Here is a 17,139-nt window from a genome sequence, read left to right on the forward strand (position 1 = left end):
CGATTTAGTTTGCCTTTCTCGTATTTGTCCCGCTGCTTTAAGAAGTCTCCTTTGTCTGTACATCATTTTCTGTCGCGCTTAAACATGTGAATTCGTGAAGAGGCTGGATCTCACGTGTAGCATTCCTACTGCAATTTTAAAAAGAGAAAAGAACTCTGCCTCTCTTTTTCTCTTGGCCAGCTGTTAGGGGCAATCTCAGCCAGGCCTCGGTTCAAGCAGAAACATGCACTGGAAGCATTGAGGTGTCTGCTTAAAATCTGTGCAAATTCTGTTTAAAAGTATAAGGCCTTAAAGAGCTGTCGAACAAGGAGCTGAAGCTGGAGCTGGCTGGTCAGGGGACCCTGTGTGCAGACACCAAGTATGCATAGCATAGGAGAGAAGGAGGGTGTCTCCTCAGAGCTGGAGGGAGAGTGGGGAAGCACCCACCACTCCCACCACTGTGGGGGGAACCGGAGAGGCCGAGTTTGTGTTCGGGCCCAGATGGTGGTCACGTCCATGCAACTCTCTTTCTTTCAGTGAAGATACAGGGCAGCCGGAGAAGGTAGTGAACAGGGGATTGCACATCTTTTCCTTTCTTTATCTGCTCCTGGCTCAGCCACAGACAAGTGACAAGCAGCCTGGGAATTGACATCAAAGGCTGGAAGACTTCTGTGCCGACTTGGTGGGAAACCCTGGGGTAGCTCTTGGAGATGAGCGACTCCAGCCCAGCACAGGAGTTGAGCTATGGAGAAGGGTTCTCTCCACTGGTAAGGGCTGGGGGGCACGGAGGCTCCTATGACTCTGGATAAGGTGCTTCATTATTTGATGTTGTTTGATGCAATGGATCAATTGGGTTTTGTTTTGTTTTTTTAAAGATTTTTTTGTTTAATTGAGAGGGAGAGCGCATGAGCGCAAGCAGGGAGGGGCAGAGGGAGAGGGAGAAAGAATCTGAAGCTGACTCTGCACTGAGCTTGAAGCACGACATGGGTCCCAATCCCATAATCCTGTAATCATGATCTGAGCTGAAACCAAAAGTCAGATTCTCAACCAACTGTACGACCCAGGTGTCCCTGGATCGGTTGTTTTAGTAACAAGTTTTACTTCTTGGTAATGAGAAAACTGAGTGGGAAATTCATTAGCTCTGGTGCAGAGCACAGATTTAAAATCTTCAGACCAGATTACCATCACTTTCTTGTGGTAGCTTCACCTTTTAACCTTTTAACCTTAATGATTGAAGAATTAACTTTTGTGTCCCAGACATTGAGAGTGACAGCTAACGTCCCCATCAGTAGGACTGGAAAGATACCAGAATGCATTTTTTTTACATAAGAAGAAAGGAATCTCCCAAGAAGAGGGACAGGGAAGTCTTCCATTGTGTGTGGGGGTGTTGGGGGTGGTGGGGTAGCCTGTTTAAGCCACCCAACAGATAAGAAGCAGCCCTCTGGGCCTTCCCTTCTTCTGAAAGCCCCACCTAGGAGGCTTGGCCCCTCACACGAAGGGAGAGCTGACCACAGAGACTGGCAAACTGACGCTGGAGAAGTTTCCTCCGGGGTGCATACCGTCCTGCCTAGGGAAAGGAAGAAGCGCTCTGGGGGCTGGCAGCTGAAGACAAAGGCATAGACAGTTTAGCTCAGAAGGAGCAGAGATATGTGAATGAACACTTGCCTTTGTGAATTGCTTGGATGCTGTCCGGGTTCTTGCTAGAAAAAGCAGTAAACGTGAAGCTGAAGTATAAGTCACCGAAAGGGCTTTGATGTAAGCGGAGTCAGCAAGTGAAGTTGAGAAAGAAGATTATTAGGAAGGTCAACACCAAAGAGATAGGAAGCAAAGGCCCTAATTAGATCCTAGAACTTGGCTGTTGTTTAAAAGAACACCAGTGTCTGAAGGTAGGGTTTAATATTTTCTCATGCCTCCTTGCCTTAGTAAAGATGCTTGTTTTTCCTAACTTTGGTGCTGGATATGGTGGTTACTGATGGCTAGGTGGAGGGTAGGAAGAACCACCTGGGCGAGGCTTGGTATTTGAACTACATCCTGTAGATGCCATGCTGCCATCCCAACTGCAGGCCCAGTGCGGCAGGAAGGGGAGGCTTTTCTGAGAGCCTTCCTTGCTGTGTGACCTTGAGCAACTTACTCACCTCTCTGCGCTTCAGCTTCCCATATGTTAAACAAGGAGGGTGGATTGGGTGGCCTAGTCAACCTCTTCAGTTCTAAAGATCCCATTGCTCTAAATCCCTTTGGACACTGAAGTCGTGAGGTTCAAGTTTTTTGATACCAGAGGTGCCTTTCTGCGTACCCTCTGCCAGCATCTGGCTGACCACCACTCACAGGGGTCCTGCAGCACCTGTAAAGTTTTGCACAGTGGAGTGTCACTCATGAGAACAGAGCAGATCTGTTTTTGATCCTCTCTGAGAGAAGCGCTTGCCCTAGGGAGAAGCGGATCCCCTGTGGGTGCCAGCTGGCACTGTTTTATGCATGGCGGTGGCTCTGCCTTCAAGTTCCAGCCCCAGCCCTGGAGCTTCCGGTCCCATCCAGGGGCTTCCTAGAGGATTGAGGGGGACACATATGGCTCAGAGGGTATCTCAGGATGCCTGGGGTTTTCTCTGAGGATTCCCAGAGGGACCTAAGAAGACAGAAGGAACATGCACTGTATGGAAATGAGGGGCACTGGGTTTTATTTTATTTTATTTTATTTATTTTTATTTTTATTTTTTTTAATAAATTAATTTTTTATTGGTGTTCAATTTACCAACATACAGAATAACACCCAGTGCTCATCCTGTCAAGTGTCCCCCTCAGTGCCCGTCACCCATTCACCCCTACCTCCTGTCCTCCTCCCCTTCCACCACCCCTAGTTCATTTCCCAGAGTTAGCACTGGGTTTTAATATCAAATCTCTCACTGATTGGGTAAGCCACCCACGTGTGTCTAGCCAAGCTCTCTTGGTCTCCAGGGTCAGAATAGAAACTAACCCCAAGGAAAGGCCAGCTAAAGGGCTATGTGTATTTATCACTAATAGGCATTTGAGGGAGCTGGAAGGGTCCTGCATCTCAGGCCCATTCCCTCACCCCTTGGTCAGCCAAGCTTAGCTCCACAGTACGAAGCAAGTCTTCTCTGTGCATGCTTAGCAGAGGTGGCTTACACAAAAGGCTCTGGAACACTAAGAATATTTTCAAAAAGCCAAGCCCTGGGAAGAGATTTCAGGGGCAAGAGGCAGAAGCATCATTTTCTGACCTTGTCAGTACAATTGCATCTAAGATACAGAAACACTACACACACATGCATACACACACACACACACACACATGCATGCACATGTGCACACACACATGCTGGAGCTGATGGATCCACAGTGCATATCAACCTCTGCTCCCTCCCCGCATCAGTAACCACTTCCTGCAGAACCCCCAAAAGTCTGTCTCTTCAAGTGTCAGACACAGCCATCCTTGCTAAGGACCCAGGCATTGGGGCCCAACTACCTGGGCAAAGATCTGATCTGTATCACTTAGAAGCCTGTGGCTGCCTCGTGCTGTTATTTAAAGTCTCTGGAGCTCAGTTCCATCATCTATAAAATGGGAACAATAGAAAGTATCTACTCATTGGGCTGCTATGGGACCTTAATGGGTTAATCCATGTAAACCTCTTAAACTAGTCTCTGGCACGCAGCTGAGCTCCCCAAAAGTATTCAACTAGCACTGTTAGCATCATCCTCATCACCGCCGCTGCCCCCTACACTTGCCACAATGCACCTTATGGTCTCAGCGCCCATGACCACTCACTCCCTGTCTGATCTTTGCTCCCCCAGGCCTCTGTCTCTTGGCGCTTACCGTCCCCCTGTCCACAAGAGCCACCCAAAATTCTTTTAGGCAAGCTCCTATTCACCCATCAAGATCCAGACCAAATGTTACAGCTCCTGTCATGCTCTCAGATGCAGTTATATATCCCTCCTCTGTACATACGCCTAACAGAATTTAAAATGTGCTGCACCAGACATAAACTCCTGAAGGACAGATGTCTTCACAAGCCCATTTCCAACACAGCACCTGGCCCATGGCAGGTACCTGACAAATGGTGGTGGTGTGATGCCAGGGGAAAGTGGTCATCAGAGCCCTATGTGAAGGATAACTCCTCAGTGTGGGCTTACCTGAAAAAGGCAGACTCAGGAGCCGTGTGGGTACAAGGGGCCCATCCCCATTTCCCCTGTCAATGTTCATGTGGAAGCATCAGAAAAACCCAGAAGGAAGGAAAAGTGACAGAGTTGCTAATTCTTGATCCATTCTCCCAAACTTATTCCCCCAGAGAGCCTCTCCCATCTCAACACACCCAGTTAGAAACCACCAGCTCTCCCTTCTGTCACTGCCTATACCAGTTCTACGAAGTCTTACTGTTCGCTCTCCAGAAAGTCCCTCAAATTTGTGCAGTTGGTGTTATTTCCCAAATGCTCTCTTATCCCATAATTTCATCCCTGGGATCTCTTAGCTTAGCTCTTCCTCTTCTCCTGAATAGCAGGGGATCTTCTTTAAATGCAGGTCTGATCCTAGAGCTTTCCTTTGTAACTTTTCCCATGGCACTTGGTGTCAACTCAAGCTCGTTGCAGGGCCCCTTGGACCCTGCCTGATCAGGTCCTCGACTTCCTCTCTATCCTCCCCTGACATCACTTCCCTCCCCCTCCCTACCAACCTCAGCTATGCGGGGTCCTTTCACTTTCTGGAACAAGCCAGGATTTTCCTACCTCAGGACCTTTGCACATGATGTTCCCTCTGCCTGGAAGACTATTTCTGCTCGTCCCACAGTTGGCTCCTTTTTCTTCATTTATACTCAGCTTAAATGTCAGCTCTCTAGAGAGGCTTTCTCTGATGCTCCTGCCCAAGGTAGGCTCTCTCTACCCCTCACCACATTATCTGTGGTCTCAATACCAGGTTTGCTCCAAAGCACTTAACATGTGTCATCAGCCTCATTGTTTTTGTTCTATCTGCTCAGAAAAATGGGAGATTCATGAGGGCATGGACCACGTCTGTTATGTTCTCTGTTGCTCCTCAGCACATAGTATAGTGCCCAACTTAATGCATCTTTGTTGAATGGCAGATGGTATCAAGTGCCCAGCACATGCCAAGCAAAGTGCTATAGAAGCGTGTGTGCAGCTCACTGGACCTTCACAACAACTTCAAAATTCACCAATCACACTCTACAGATCAAAAAGCCCAGTTAGGAAATGAACTTGCCTCATGCCATAAAGTCAGTAAGTTGGAAGTGACACTGTGTCTCACTTTTCCTGCCATGCTGACTGTTTTCCAAGCCCTATCACTGCCTACAATACTGGCAAAGCTTTCAGCAGACACTGCCAGTGTCACCATCAGGGTGACATGTCAGAATAATAGGCTCCCTTTATATCTTTATTTTATTTTTGTTCAAACTTCCAAGACATCCGATTTAAGGAAGACCCTGCTGAGATGCTCAAATAACTCTAGCATAATATTTGTATGGTTGTTTATTATTATCATATTTTTCACTTGCATCTGGTCGTATGAGGAAATTGAATACAATCTGTCTTGCAGGCTGAATACTGCACTGTTAGCCCAACAATATGTGAGGACCACAAGGTGGGGATGGGAAAGGCTGGGAGAGGTTGGTATTGGGCAAGATAAACCGAAAACTCACCTATTAAAGTGACAGAGGCAGTGACCTTCCTAACCATCTACTAGCATTAACAGTATAAGTGGACAGGTGTCATCAAAGCTCACCAAAGCAAGGGCAACTAGCCATGGATCCCGTCAGCACAACTTGTAGTCCAATTCAGAAAGCAGATCTACAATAAAAGCTCCACCGACAATGACAAAATGACCAGATGTTGCATCTGGCATGACATCAGTCATGTCATCAAATGCTCCTAACAGCTTTCTGTAGTAGGTACTTATATTACCCCACTTCAGAGAAAACTGAGGAAACAAATGGCTCAGTAACTCCCTAAAGGTCAAACAGCTGTCAAATAGTAGGATGGGCGTCACCCCCATCTTTCTACACTGCCACTAGCCAAGCATTCCCATGGCTGCAAGACTCCACAACATCATGTCCCTCCCAGGTTTGCAGACTTTCTCTCCCCTCCTCTAGTTTCTAATAGTTAAACTGATTTTCTTTAATGTGTCTACATTTCATAAGCCTTTTATTGGAAAAGAGAAGGAAGGCATCTATTTCTAAATAAAATGGTCCAGGGATAAGGAGACATTCTAGAAGTTAAGTAAGAGCGCAATCCACGCCCCCTGCAGTCTGTGCCCAGTGAGGGCGAGGTTCCTTCCTTCCCCTCAATCCAGATACTGCTGTAGACCACTTCATTGTCTTGAGAAACCACAGTCCAACAGTAAAGGCCACTGACCAGCAGTTCCCAAATGCATTTAACCATGGAAGCCTATTTAGAGAAACACCTATTCCACCTGCCAAACAAATGTGGGAAAATGCTTCCCCGACCTCTGAATGAGCCACTGGCTCTAAAAGAGGGGTGTATGGGAGGAAGAGCCAGGGGAGATCTCCTACAGCAGACACCCCACAGCAGCATGACCCTTGCTATTTAAACTTTTCTCCCTGGGAGGAAGGCACCCAAGCAGTCCCTCGTCTCAGCCTTCCTGGGACTCAGCCCCACCAGCCTCCCATCAAGAGGGCTCTTGAGGAGCAACATCTGCTTCCCCTTGAGTGTCCAGGGATTTCACATTCTGCTTCTCTATGTCTATAATCTGAGAAACAATCATAGAAAGGACAGGTTCATCAAGAAGACTGGGACACAGATGAGCTGCGCTGCCAAAGGGGGTGGCAGGGAGTCTCTCCCTAGGATCTCACCCACACCACTCACCGCCAGGCTCTGGAAATGACAAATGCACAGCCTTGGGTGCCCTTAGAGCTTGACAGCTTACAAAGTGATCCACATTCATTATATTCTTGCATCTCCCCTATTAGGTATTAGCACCATCTTCCCCATCATACCAAGCAGAAATGGAGGCCTTGTAAAGGTGAGGGACAATGTCTAAAATCACAGCAGGGCATAAGTGGCAACCAGATTCTTGCTCTGGGATGAATGTCCTCGTGGGAGCTCATCCTCACTATCACTCTGCCACCTGCCTCATCTATTTGGGGTGTCAGAATGTGGCCAAGAGTGCAAGAAGGATAACTTGGCTGCTCTGGTGATACACTGGGGTTGGGGAGAGACTTGAAACTGAAACAGCAACAGAGGTTTAGATGAGGGTCTCAGATAGCAAAAGAGTCAGAAAAAGGACGAGAAAGAGGCCTCCCCCAGCACCCCCCTCAAGCTGCCCCGTGGAGCATGTTGCCCTGGGCTGGGGAGCTGCAGCCTGGGGATCTGAGGGCAGCAGGTGTGGAAGCTTCAACAAGCCAACATGGTCACTGTACCCATCACTGGGCACTCCCTCATGGCTTGCACAGCAAGGATGTGCATGTCAGACCCTGTGACACTGGTATTGCCCCAGAATCCATCCCTGAGTGATTCTCTTGGTCGTGAAACAAATGGTGTGTTCTCTGAATGCTGCACACTTTTCTCTAACGTCCAGAGAAGCAGGGACTCCCAGGGCCTCAGCGTGGGCAGTCACACCAATTCATTGCCTGAGCAGATGGCCTGGCTCACGGGCACCCTGAAGACAGGGTTCCCACCTTCCCTCATTTTCCTGATGTCAGTGGCAGTGTGTGGGTATGTGAATGGGACTCTACCCAAGAGAAAGGACAGACCAGATGGACTGTCAGCCCTGCCGTCCACAGTGTGGGTTCTTGCTTAGTGTCCTGATGCCCCAGTGGAGCTAGCTGTCTCTTTAACTCTTCTCCAGAATAGATCCCTGGTGCTGCAGACTAGGGCTGAGCCCGGGCTCCAACAGCTGATGCCCAGAGGTTGGGCAAGACTTCCTCTTGACAGTGGGCACTGCTCCTCAAAGTTCCCCTTTCCTTGCTCCTGGAGTGAAGGGTTGGCAGGACTGCATTCAGTGCTCTGTGGGACTGGGGAAGCTGCCCTAAGGCCCCTTTTCCTTGAGGGCACTTCAAGCTGGGGCTGTCCTGGACTGGGGATGGGCAGGAGGATTCTGCTGGGAGCCCAGTTCCCATAGGGTGGGGAACTCTGTTGGCAGTGCAGCTGGGTTCGGGACTAGGTCCTTGGGCTCTAAATGTCCGGATCAAGTTCCCTGGCCTGAACCTTTGGTTGGCCTTTGAAGATTAAACAATATTTTTGCCTAAGTGACTAGTGGAATGGAGATTGCAAAGGGCCAGCCAGTCTGGAAAAGATAAGGAGGCAAAGCTGTTCCATGAAGGCCAGAGCTTGGCTGTCCGTGACAGACCACGTGGAGAGTGCTCTGCAGATGTTCATGAACATGGTATGCTGGAGTACCTAGAGAAGCTGTGGGGTCCAGAGGTGAGAACCCACAGGCCAGGAGTCCCCAAGGGCCAGGGATTGGTGGGGCATGGAGAGCTGCTGTCTTGCTACCCCAGATCATACAAGCTCATGCCCTCTGGAGTCAGGAACCTCTAGGCTGAGTCTCCTCAGCAACATCTCTGCTCAAATAATCCTAGTGACAAGAAACTCACTGTGTGCTGAGACATTCTTTCCATCACTGGATGGCTCCTGCTGTTTGAAATGTCTGCCACATGTTGAATCGATAACACTCTCTCTGCAGCTCCCTCCATCTCTTTGGGATGACCATCCTTCCCCCCTGACATCCCTTCAAATGTTGGGATTCATGCATCCTAAGCCTTCCTCAGACTAAACGTTTCCAGTGTCCCTGCATGATGCAATCTTCAGCCCCTCCTCATCCTAGACTTTCCCCCCACTGCTGGAGCTCCAGTCCCACTGAAATATGCTCAGAGACACAAGCATGGCATTTGCAGTCTGTCTGACCATTGGTGATCTGGTGTGAGACTCTGCCTTGACCCACAAAGTCTAACCTTAAAAGGGCTGCTCAGGCAACTAGGTGGTACCTAGAGACTTCTCACTGCTATGGAGCTCAGTGCTGTCTGACTGGGCTCTGGGGGCTTCTGGGGCTCCTTGGAGACCATCTGAAGCCATAGGGGGAATGAGGCAGGTGGGACCAGTGGATGAGTGCACCTGGCTCTAGACCCTCCACCCCGATGTAACTAGAACAGAACTATTTGAGCATGTTTTTAAATGGGGCTGTTACATAAACTTGGGTTTGAAGCAAGAGCACCACAGCTTTAAAATGTCTAAAACTGCTGGCATTGCCTAACGTGATTTAGTCTTTTGTCACATGCCATCCCTAGGCCATCTCCCCCGTCCCATGGATGTATAAACACCTCGGCTTAGGCTAGCACCAAAGGAAAGAGACCATTCCTCCTAGATTGGGAGACCCAGTGTGCTCTGTTCTTCTGTTCTCAGGGACACCTGAGCTCCTGGCTCTGCTCTGTTCATAGGAACCTAGTGGTTGTGAGCAGGTGCAGTGGGCTTGCACACGGGTGTATGGGGAACATTTGGACCGCTCACAGGCTCTTGGTGTGGGCTGGGTCAGCATCACACAGGGGCCTGGGCATTCTGGGGACTCGGGCATCAGGTAGGACAATGGCCATAGCATGTGCCAGGTACTGAGGGTGCAGGAGGTAGTCACCAAGTGGTCTCCAGATGGAGGACAGGGCCCTGTCCCAGCCCACGAGGTCATTTCCCCAGCCTCCTGTGGATGGGGGGAACACTCACAGGGCAGCGTCTCAGCGCTGTTCTTCTGGATCATTATGCAGAGCTGTAGCACCAGTTGGGGGGCGCTCTCCAGGAAGGTCTCAAGGAGGCGCAACATGTTGACGTCTGCATATTCGTACATCATAGCCCAGTAGAAACGTCGCTGGTGTTCCTTCTGCCGCTGGCTCTGAATCCCCAGGTACATGGTGCGGATATACCTGCAGAGAGAACAAGACAGAACACAGAGAGCGTGGGTAGGGGCAGGAAATGTGGAAGGATCATGCCATTCCCCAGAGCCAAGACCTGCCTATGACAATCTCCCCTCCTTCACTCTGAGGTTTTCCAGAATTTTGGACCAGGGTTTTTTGTTTTTGTTTTTTTCCTCAGCCCACAGACAAGGTGCTAAGGCTTTGGGCTTAGAGGAGTTGGGGGCACAAGGGAGGAAGGCCAGGAAGGGGGTCTTAGGCAAGTCCTCCCCATCCTGGCCTCAGGCTACTCATCTAAATAAATGAAAAATGAAAGTGGGACCAGATGATCTCCCAGGGCCTGCCAGTGAAGCATCACAGGTGAGCTCCGAGGACATGTGATCTTTCTCACATTCAGGATCCCAGGGGGAACATTCCAGCAGGATTTCATCTCTACCACACAGCCCTGTGGTAGGGGCTGTGATAAGTAGGGGCATGTGGTAGGTAGCCCTCTCTGGGGGAGGAAGCAGCATTTGTGAAGCTCCTACTAAGTACCACTGGTTGGCTGGCCATGTGGTGCCAGGGTCCCAATGGACAGGCAGGGGTAACTCTCATGTAGGACAGACAGGGAGCCGCTGGGCCATCCTGGCACCGGGTTCATAGCTGGATAGTGAACTAGGAGCTTGCCCCAGGTTATTGGACACCAAAGTCCGAGCTCTACACTAGGGAAGCACAGAAGCTGCAATGGAGCATCTGAACGAGGGTGGCATAGGACACAGTCACTCTAATGTACTGACCCTGCTCCATTGCGGGGGACAAGGAGCAAAGAAGGTGGGTATAGGTGGAGGGCACGGGCTCTAGATTCAAATGCTGGCTCTGTCATTTGCTAATTGTGGGATCTTGGATGAATTACTACAACTCCGTGTCCTTATTGCCTTTCTTGAACATGGGGAAAAAGAAACAGCATCACGGGGTTGGTGGGGAGATTACAGAGATAACATGTGTGGTGGACGCACATTCTGGGTCGCCCATGACTCACTGATACCTGAACTTTCGGAAGCTGTCTCTAAGCCGAAGTCAAGGGGAGGATTAAAGGTACCATCTAAGTCAGCCAGCAGTCTCTGGGGCTGAGCCCAGGCCAGAGAGGCCACCAGGGCCAGGATGAAAGCGAGGTTCAGGATCCAGTTAGGATCCAGAACATGAACCATACACCAAGGGCCACAGCCAACAGTACAGAACCACATGTATGACCTTGACTGTCCCCTGGGAATGCCTATCACTGTGCCCCCTAAAACACAAAGCCTAAATCACAGAGGTTGAGAGAGTAGGGTTGATATACTATGTAGCCCCTGCGGTCCTCAGGCACAGTTAGATGCCTACTTGGAGCTGCTAGGCAGTCCCTCTTCTCTGTCCCCAACACCAACCCCAGCCTGGTCCCTGCCATCACCTTCTTGCCTGAATCGAAGCAGAAGCCTCCTAGCTGGTCTCCCAGGGTCCACTCTTGCCCCAGAACAACCCATTCTTCATAGAACAGTCGAGGTGCTCTTTGAAAGTCATAAATGCAATCATGCCCTCCCCCCTGCTCCTTTCAACCCTCTCACAGCTTCCCATAATGCTTTGAATAAGATCCAAACCCCTCCCATGGCTCACGGAACTGATCCTGCATGCCCCTTCAAGCCTACCTCCCACACTCTCCCTACTTCTTTCTTGTGTCTTCTCTGTCTCTTGAGGAGCACAGGAGCTTGTCCACTGTTCAACACCATCTCCCTAGTGCCTAGGGATGTAGAAGGAAGACTCCTGTCCTCCAAAGCTGAGGGGTCCTGGGGGTACAACACTGTGAAGGTAGCCCACACCCATGTTTGCAGCAAATTCATGAACAGCATCATAAACCAGTCCTTGAGAAAGGCTCTGTATCCTCCCACCCCAGAGCAATGAGAGGAGTGGGGAGGTGCCCAAGACCTTTATCAATGTTACAGAAGCTCATGCTTTAGAAGTAAAGATGTAAAAGCATGCACTTATAAAATAGCTTAAAACTGTAAAGAGATGCTCCTCTCCAATTCCAAAATGGTGGGCTTCTCTCCAGAGCACTAAGCATGTCCTGGACCCATCGATGAACAAGCACTCAAGGGTCTCCTAAAGTGTGCACAGGGACACAGAGCAGCCTACTACACCACTGGTGTACTTACAACAAACACACTGGCAACAAGGAGCACCCATTTCACACCAGATGAATAACACTGAGTCTGTCTCTCTGGATCTCTAAGAGCCTTTGCATGACAGTATCTCTGAAGAGATCCACCCAGGGAAGCTGGGATGGACATCTCATTTCCCTCCATATGCCTTCTCTGCAGTGAGCAGAGCAATGGTCCTGCTGAAAACTAAAGGGGGAAAGAATGGGGGCAAGCACCAAGGGCGGGGCGGCTCTGCATGGGGGCTGGTGTTGTGGAGGCAGGTGCATCAGTTCAGCCCCCTGTTGGAGGCCTCGTCTGGTCACTGTCGTTTAACTCATGGGTAAACCAAGGCTCTGGAGTGAAACAGAGCATTGAATGCTGGTTTTGTTCCAGGTTCCATCACTTACTGTGTGGTGTGTCCCACGAGTCATGTTCTCAAATCAGGGGACCAGGAGTGGAGGCTATGAAAAGGGCAGGGATGCTGTTGGAAAGCTACAGGGTCATTGAGAGAGAGAGAGAAAGAGAGACAGAGAGTGAGGCAGAGAGACGCAGAAACAAAGAGACATAAAATGAGACAGAGAGACACAGAGAGAGACACAGAGACAGGCAGGGAGAAACACATACACACAGAGAAGAGACACAGAGAGACAGAGACATGGGAGGGAATGGAAAGAGAGTAAGGAGAGGAAAGCAGTGTCACAATTTGGGGTCTGAGGGAGAGGACCAACTGGAAGAAGTCATGGCAAAGATACATTTGGGCAGGGGAAGGCTTGCTGCAAGAAGATAGGGTCAGAGGTAGTCTGGGAGGGGTTGAGAACCATCGAGGGTGGAGGAAAGTGTCAAATTGGCCCATCTGATGGTGGCCTAGGAGGCAGAGCCACGGAGGACAAAGATGCACTGTCTGAGGTTGAGGCTGCAGGTCCAGAAGCTCCACACGCACTCAGAAGAGCCATGTTCCCAGTGGAGCCTTGGTGCCTTGGGTCTCACAGGTAACTGTGGACTCCGTGACCCCAAACTAAGCTCTACCCACATGTGGCAGCTGTAACACATGATACCATGGACCAGAGACTCCCACAGGGACCAGATCACAAATTCATCCTACCTCAGGGGTGCACTCAGACCATAGACTCTGCTTCTCCCAGCCTCACAAGGTGGCACAAGGTGGAGAGATGGTTACACAGCAGAGCCAAGCCTACTCGTCCAGATCCCAGGCCAAGGTAGCATCAACACTCAGATTCACTTAAGTCTGCCCTGCTAGGGCAAAAGGAACACTTGATCTGCATCCTCCACCCCCATTTTTCCCAAGCCACAGGCCCCTGTGCCCATCACGGCCATGGAAATGGAAGGCAATGAGCCCAGAACATGCTGACTCGACTGTCCTGTCTGTCAGAGAAACCAGCCTTGAATTTCTTCTATGAAAGCATCACACGATATGGGAAGAAACGAGGATGAAAGTGGGCAAAACCAGAGCCTCTCCCACTGTGCTGATGAGCAAACAGATGCTGCCCGCCCAGAGTGCACCAGGATCAAGTCTTAAACCAAATCTGGAAATCATGCCTCCTGAGACACCAGCTCACGCAGCCTCCCACCCTGTCGTGGGAGCTGCACTGCAGAATCCGGTCCAGGACTTCCCTCCCAGTCAAGTGCCTTCTGCCTAATTCCTCAGCCTCTGGCTCCTGCACTCTTCCTCTCTCTGTTTGTGTCCTTGGGTCCCCAGTAGGCAACTGAGGGTACCTGTAAAATCCAGACTGGGTCTAGGTGACCTCTGGGGCCCCCCAGCCCGCTGCCTCTGCTAAGCCTGCAGCCCCTGTGCAAAGTGTGGCCACAAGGTGGCGCCAGACCCTAAGCGAAGCGGGAAAGCGGCTCCACTTGGTGATCTCATCCCCAGCAGGCAGCCTCCTAAGGCCTGCACTCTTCCATCAGCAGCACTGGGGTGCAGATGTCCGAGGCAGGTGAGGCCCAGGGCGGGGGTCCCCATAGGGTGGGCTGCTCCTCCGAACCCTCATTTTCTCCCCTTCCCTGGCGGGTTCCAAAAGCTCACCATGCCCTGGACATTAGTTCAGGGGATAAGCCATCCAACTCTCTTCCTGGGTTTGCTTCCACATCTTATGGCACCTGTCATGCCATCTCGTTTCTAAGAACAGAGGATGGTGAAATGCATGGCTCTAAAAGCAGGGAGGTAGGTGTCATCGTAGAGCGAAGGCTCAGGAAGGCTGGGCCTGGTCTTCAGTCTGCAGGACTGCATGGCCTTGGGCCAGTTACACCCGAGGCGGGGCTATTCTCCATCCCAGAGGGCAGGCTGGAGGACCTCAAGCTTCCAGCATTTTTATGACTTCATCCTTTTTTGAGTGGGTGGCTTCAGAGAGTCTGAAGTATGGCCTAGCATCTTTATAAATAACAATAGCTAATGTTCGTATGGCTTTCATATGCCAGGCGCTGTTCTGAGCATTTCGTACTTATAAATCCATTTAATCCTCATTTAAGCCTCTGAGGTAGATACAATATTACCCTCATTTTACAGATGGCAAACTGCAGCACTGCTTAACGAATGATCCTCAGTTTACCCAGCGAGGTAAGGGGGTGAGCAGGGCTTCAAGCCCAGCAATCTGGCTTCAGGCCCAGTGCTCTTAGCTCCTAACCATGCACTGACCAGGGATAGACCATTTGCCTCTTTTCTGAGTTTGGTCCAACTTGTTCCCCTACAGTGGGAAAACGGACCACCCTGGGCTCTTGTCCAGTTCTTCCACTGGCTGTGTTACCTTGGGGGATATCTCCTAACTTCTCTGAGCCTCAGTTTCCATATCTTTGAAATGCCTGGCCCAGAGTGGGACCCCAGGATATGCTGAACAAATGAATGCGTGCAGTCCTGCCCCTTCAAAGGGTCTCAGGGGCTCAAATACCTGTGAGAGTCTCCAGGAGACCAGAAGGCTCAGAGGGCAGCTGTTGCCGCCTTCCAAGGCACTCCCCTCCTATCTTTCCTTCAGCCCACTTTGCTTATTCTCTCCCCAGTCCTGTCTCTTCCTTTTACTTTATAAACCATGGAATTGTTTAAAGCTCTTTCTATCTGAGACACCTGGGTGGCTCAGTGGTTGAGCATCTGCGTTCAGCTCAGGTTGTGATCCCAGGGTCCTGGGATCGAGTCCTGCATTGGGCTCCCAGCAGGGAGCCTGCTTCTCCCCCTACCTATGTCTCTGCCTCTCTCTGTGTGTCTCTCATGAATAAATAAATAAAATATTTAAAATAAAAAAAAAACTCCTTTTATCTGCCTCTAGAAGAACTTCCTAGTTCTCTGAGCACATTCTTACCTTTATACCAGCCCCTCTTGAGGGAATATAATTTGTTATCTTCTTTTTCCCATTGGCTCATCTGAAGCTCAGAGAGGTCGAGCGATTCCCCCAAAGGCACAAAGCCAGTCATAGTTCAGGCAAATCAAAGAAGCTCTTACCCCACACTATGCTGCCCTTCTCCCAGGAGTTAGCTGTAGCTCTACCTAAAACTGGGCTCAGATGGGAAATAAGTGATTTCTAAAAGAGGCAGGAGGCTGAACAGATTTGCTGTCTGGGCCTATAGTCACCTGCTGCTTCTAAATGACACTCTCAGAAACAGCATTTTGAAACCTCTGATTATAGAGAACAATCTGCTCTCAAAGCCCCAAATGGTTTTGTGGGGCCTGAAACTTAGAGAATCCTCTTTAAGAAAAATAAAGTCTACCGAACATTTAAAGTAAAATAGCACCAGTTCTACACTTTTTCCCCAAAAAAGTAAGAGAGGAAAGAACACTCTCTCATTCATGTTATGAAGTCAGCACTCCTCTGTTATCAGAGTCAGATAAACACTGTATAAGAAAATAAAACCACGGACAACATCCCCCATAAACACAGATGCAAAAGGCCTCAATGAAATATTAGCAAATCAAGTCCAGTAACATATAGAATGATATACCATAGCCAGTTGGATTGATCTTGGGAATGAATGTAAGTCTGATTTTACATGCAAAAATTAATCCATGCAATCAATTATATTAATAAAAGAAAAACAAACATTACATTAATTGATGCAGAAAGAAAGCATTTGACAGAACTCAACATTGATTCACGATTTAAAAAGAAGAAATTCCGACAAACTAGAAATAAAAGAGAACTTCTTTAACCTCACAGATGAAGGATACCCACCAAACCTGTAGTTAATATCATACTCAAAGAAAGTTGAATTCTTTCCTCTTAAGATCAAAAACAGGCAGTGATGTCTACTCTTACCACCCTTACTCAGCATCATATTGGAAGTCCCTGTCAGTGCAGTAAGTCAAGAAAAAGAAATAGAGTATATATAGATTGCAAAGAAGGAAGTCAAGTTGTCCCTATTTGAAAATGACATCATTATCTAAATGGAAAATCCCAAGGGATATGCAAAAAAGCTCACAGAATTAATTAGTAAGTTTAGCAAAGTCTCATGATACAGTGTCAGCATATAAAATTAAATATATTTCTATAGACTACTAATGAACAATTGGAAATTGAAATTTTAAAAATATGCAACACTTAAATTAACTCCAAAGAATGAAATGCTTAGAAATAAATCTAATAAAATGTGCAAGGATTGTATGCTGAAGCAACAAAACAATAATTTAAAAAATCAAAGAAAATGTAAATGCTAGACATACCATGTTCATGGGTTGAAAGACTCAATATAGGGATGATATAATGACAATTCTCTTCAAATTAATGCATAGATTTAACATGATTTCAGTAAAGGTCCCAGCACGAGTTTTTGCAGGTGTAGACAAGCAGATCCTAAAATTTATATGGAGTGGCAAGGAACTAGAACAGCCAGAACAATTTTGGAGAAAAAAAAGATAAATTTAAAGAAATCATGGTAGGTAGTGATTTTAGAACTTACTAGTAAGCCACGGTAATTAAGACATTGTGGTGTTGGCAAGGAGAAACAGATCAATGGAGCAGATAAGAATCCAGAAACAGACCTACACATATAGGGGAAACTGATTTTTTTAAAAGATTTTATTTATTTATTCATGAGAGACACACAGAGAGAGGCAGAGACATAGGCAGAGGGAGAAGCAGGCTCCCTGTGGGGAGACTGATGTGGGACTCCATCCCAGGACCCCAGGATCATGACCTGAGCCG

The 17,139-nt window shown here is 48.7% G+C and overlaps 1 protein-coding gene across 1 annotated transcript in view; it reads right to left on the reverse strand.

Annotated features, from left to right (window-relative positions):
- XKR6 (XK related 6) overlaps positions 1–17,139 on the reverse strand; it is a 311,617-nt gene that overhangs the window by 17,660 nt on the left and 276,818 nt on the right. The window contains exon 2 of the mRNA XM_041765653.1: positions 9,664–9,860. Coding sequence (XP_041621587.1) covers positions 9,664–9,860 — 197 coding nt within the window. The remainder of the gene's footprint in view (positions 1–9,663; positions 9,861–17,139) is intronic.

The sequence above is a fragment of the Vulpes lagopus genome, chromosome 8, assembly GCF_018345385.1.
Source record: "Vulpes lagopus strain Blue_001 chromosome 8, ASM1834538v1, whole genome shotgun sequence".
Lineage (NCBI taxonomy): Eukaryota > Metazoa > Chordata > Mammalia > Carnivora > Canidae > Vulpes > Vulpes lagopus.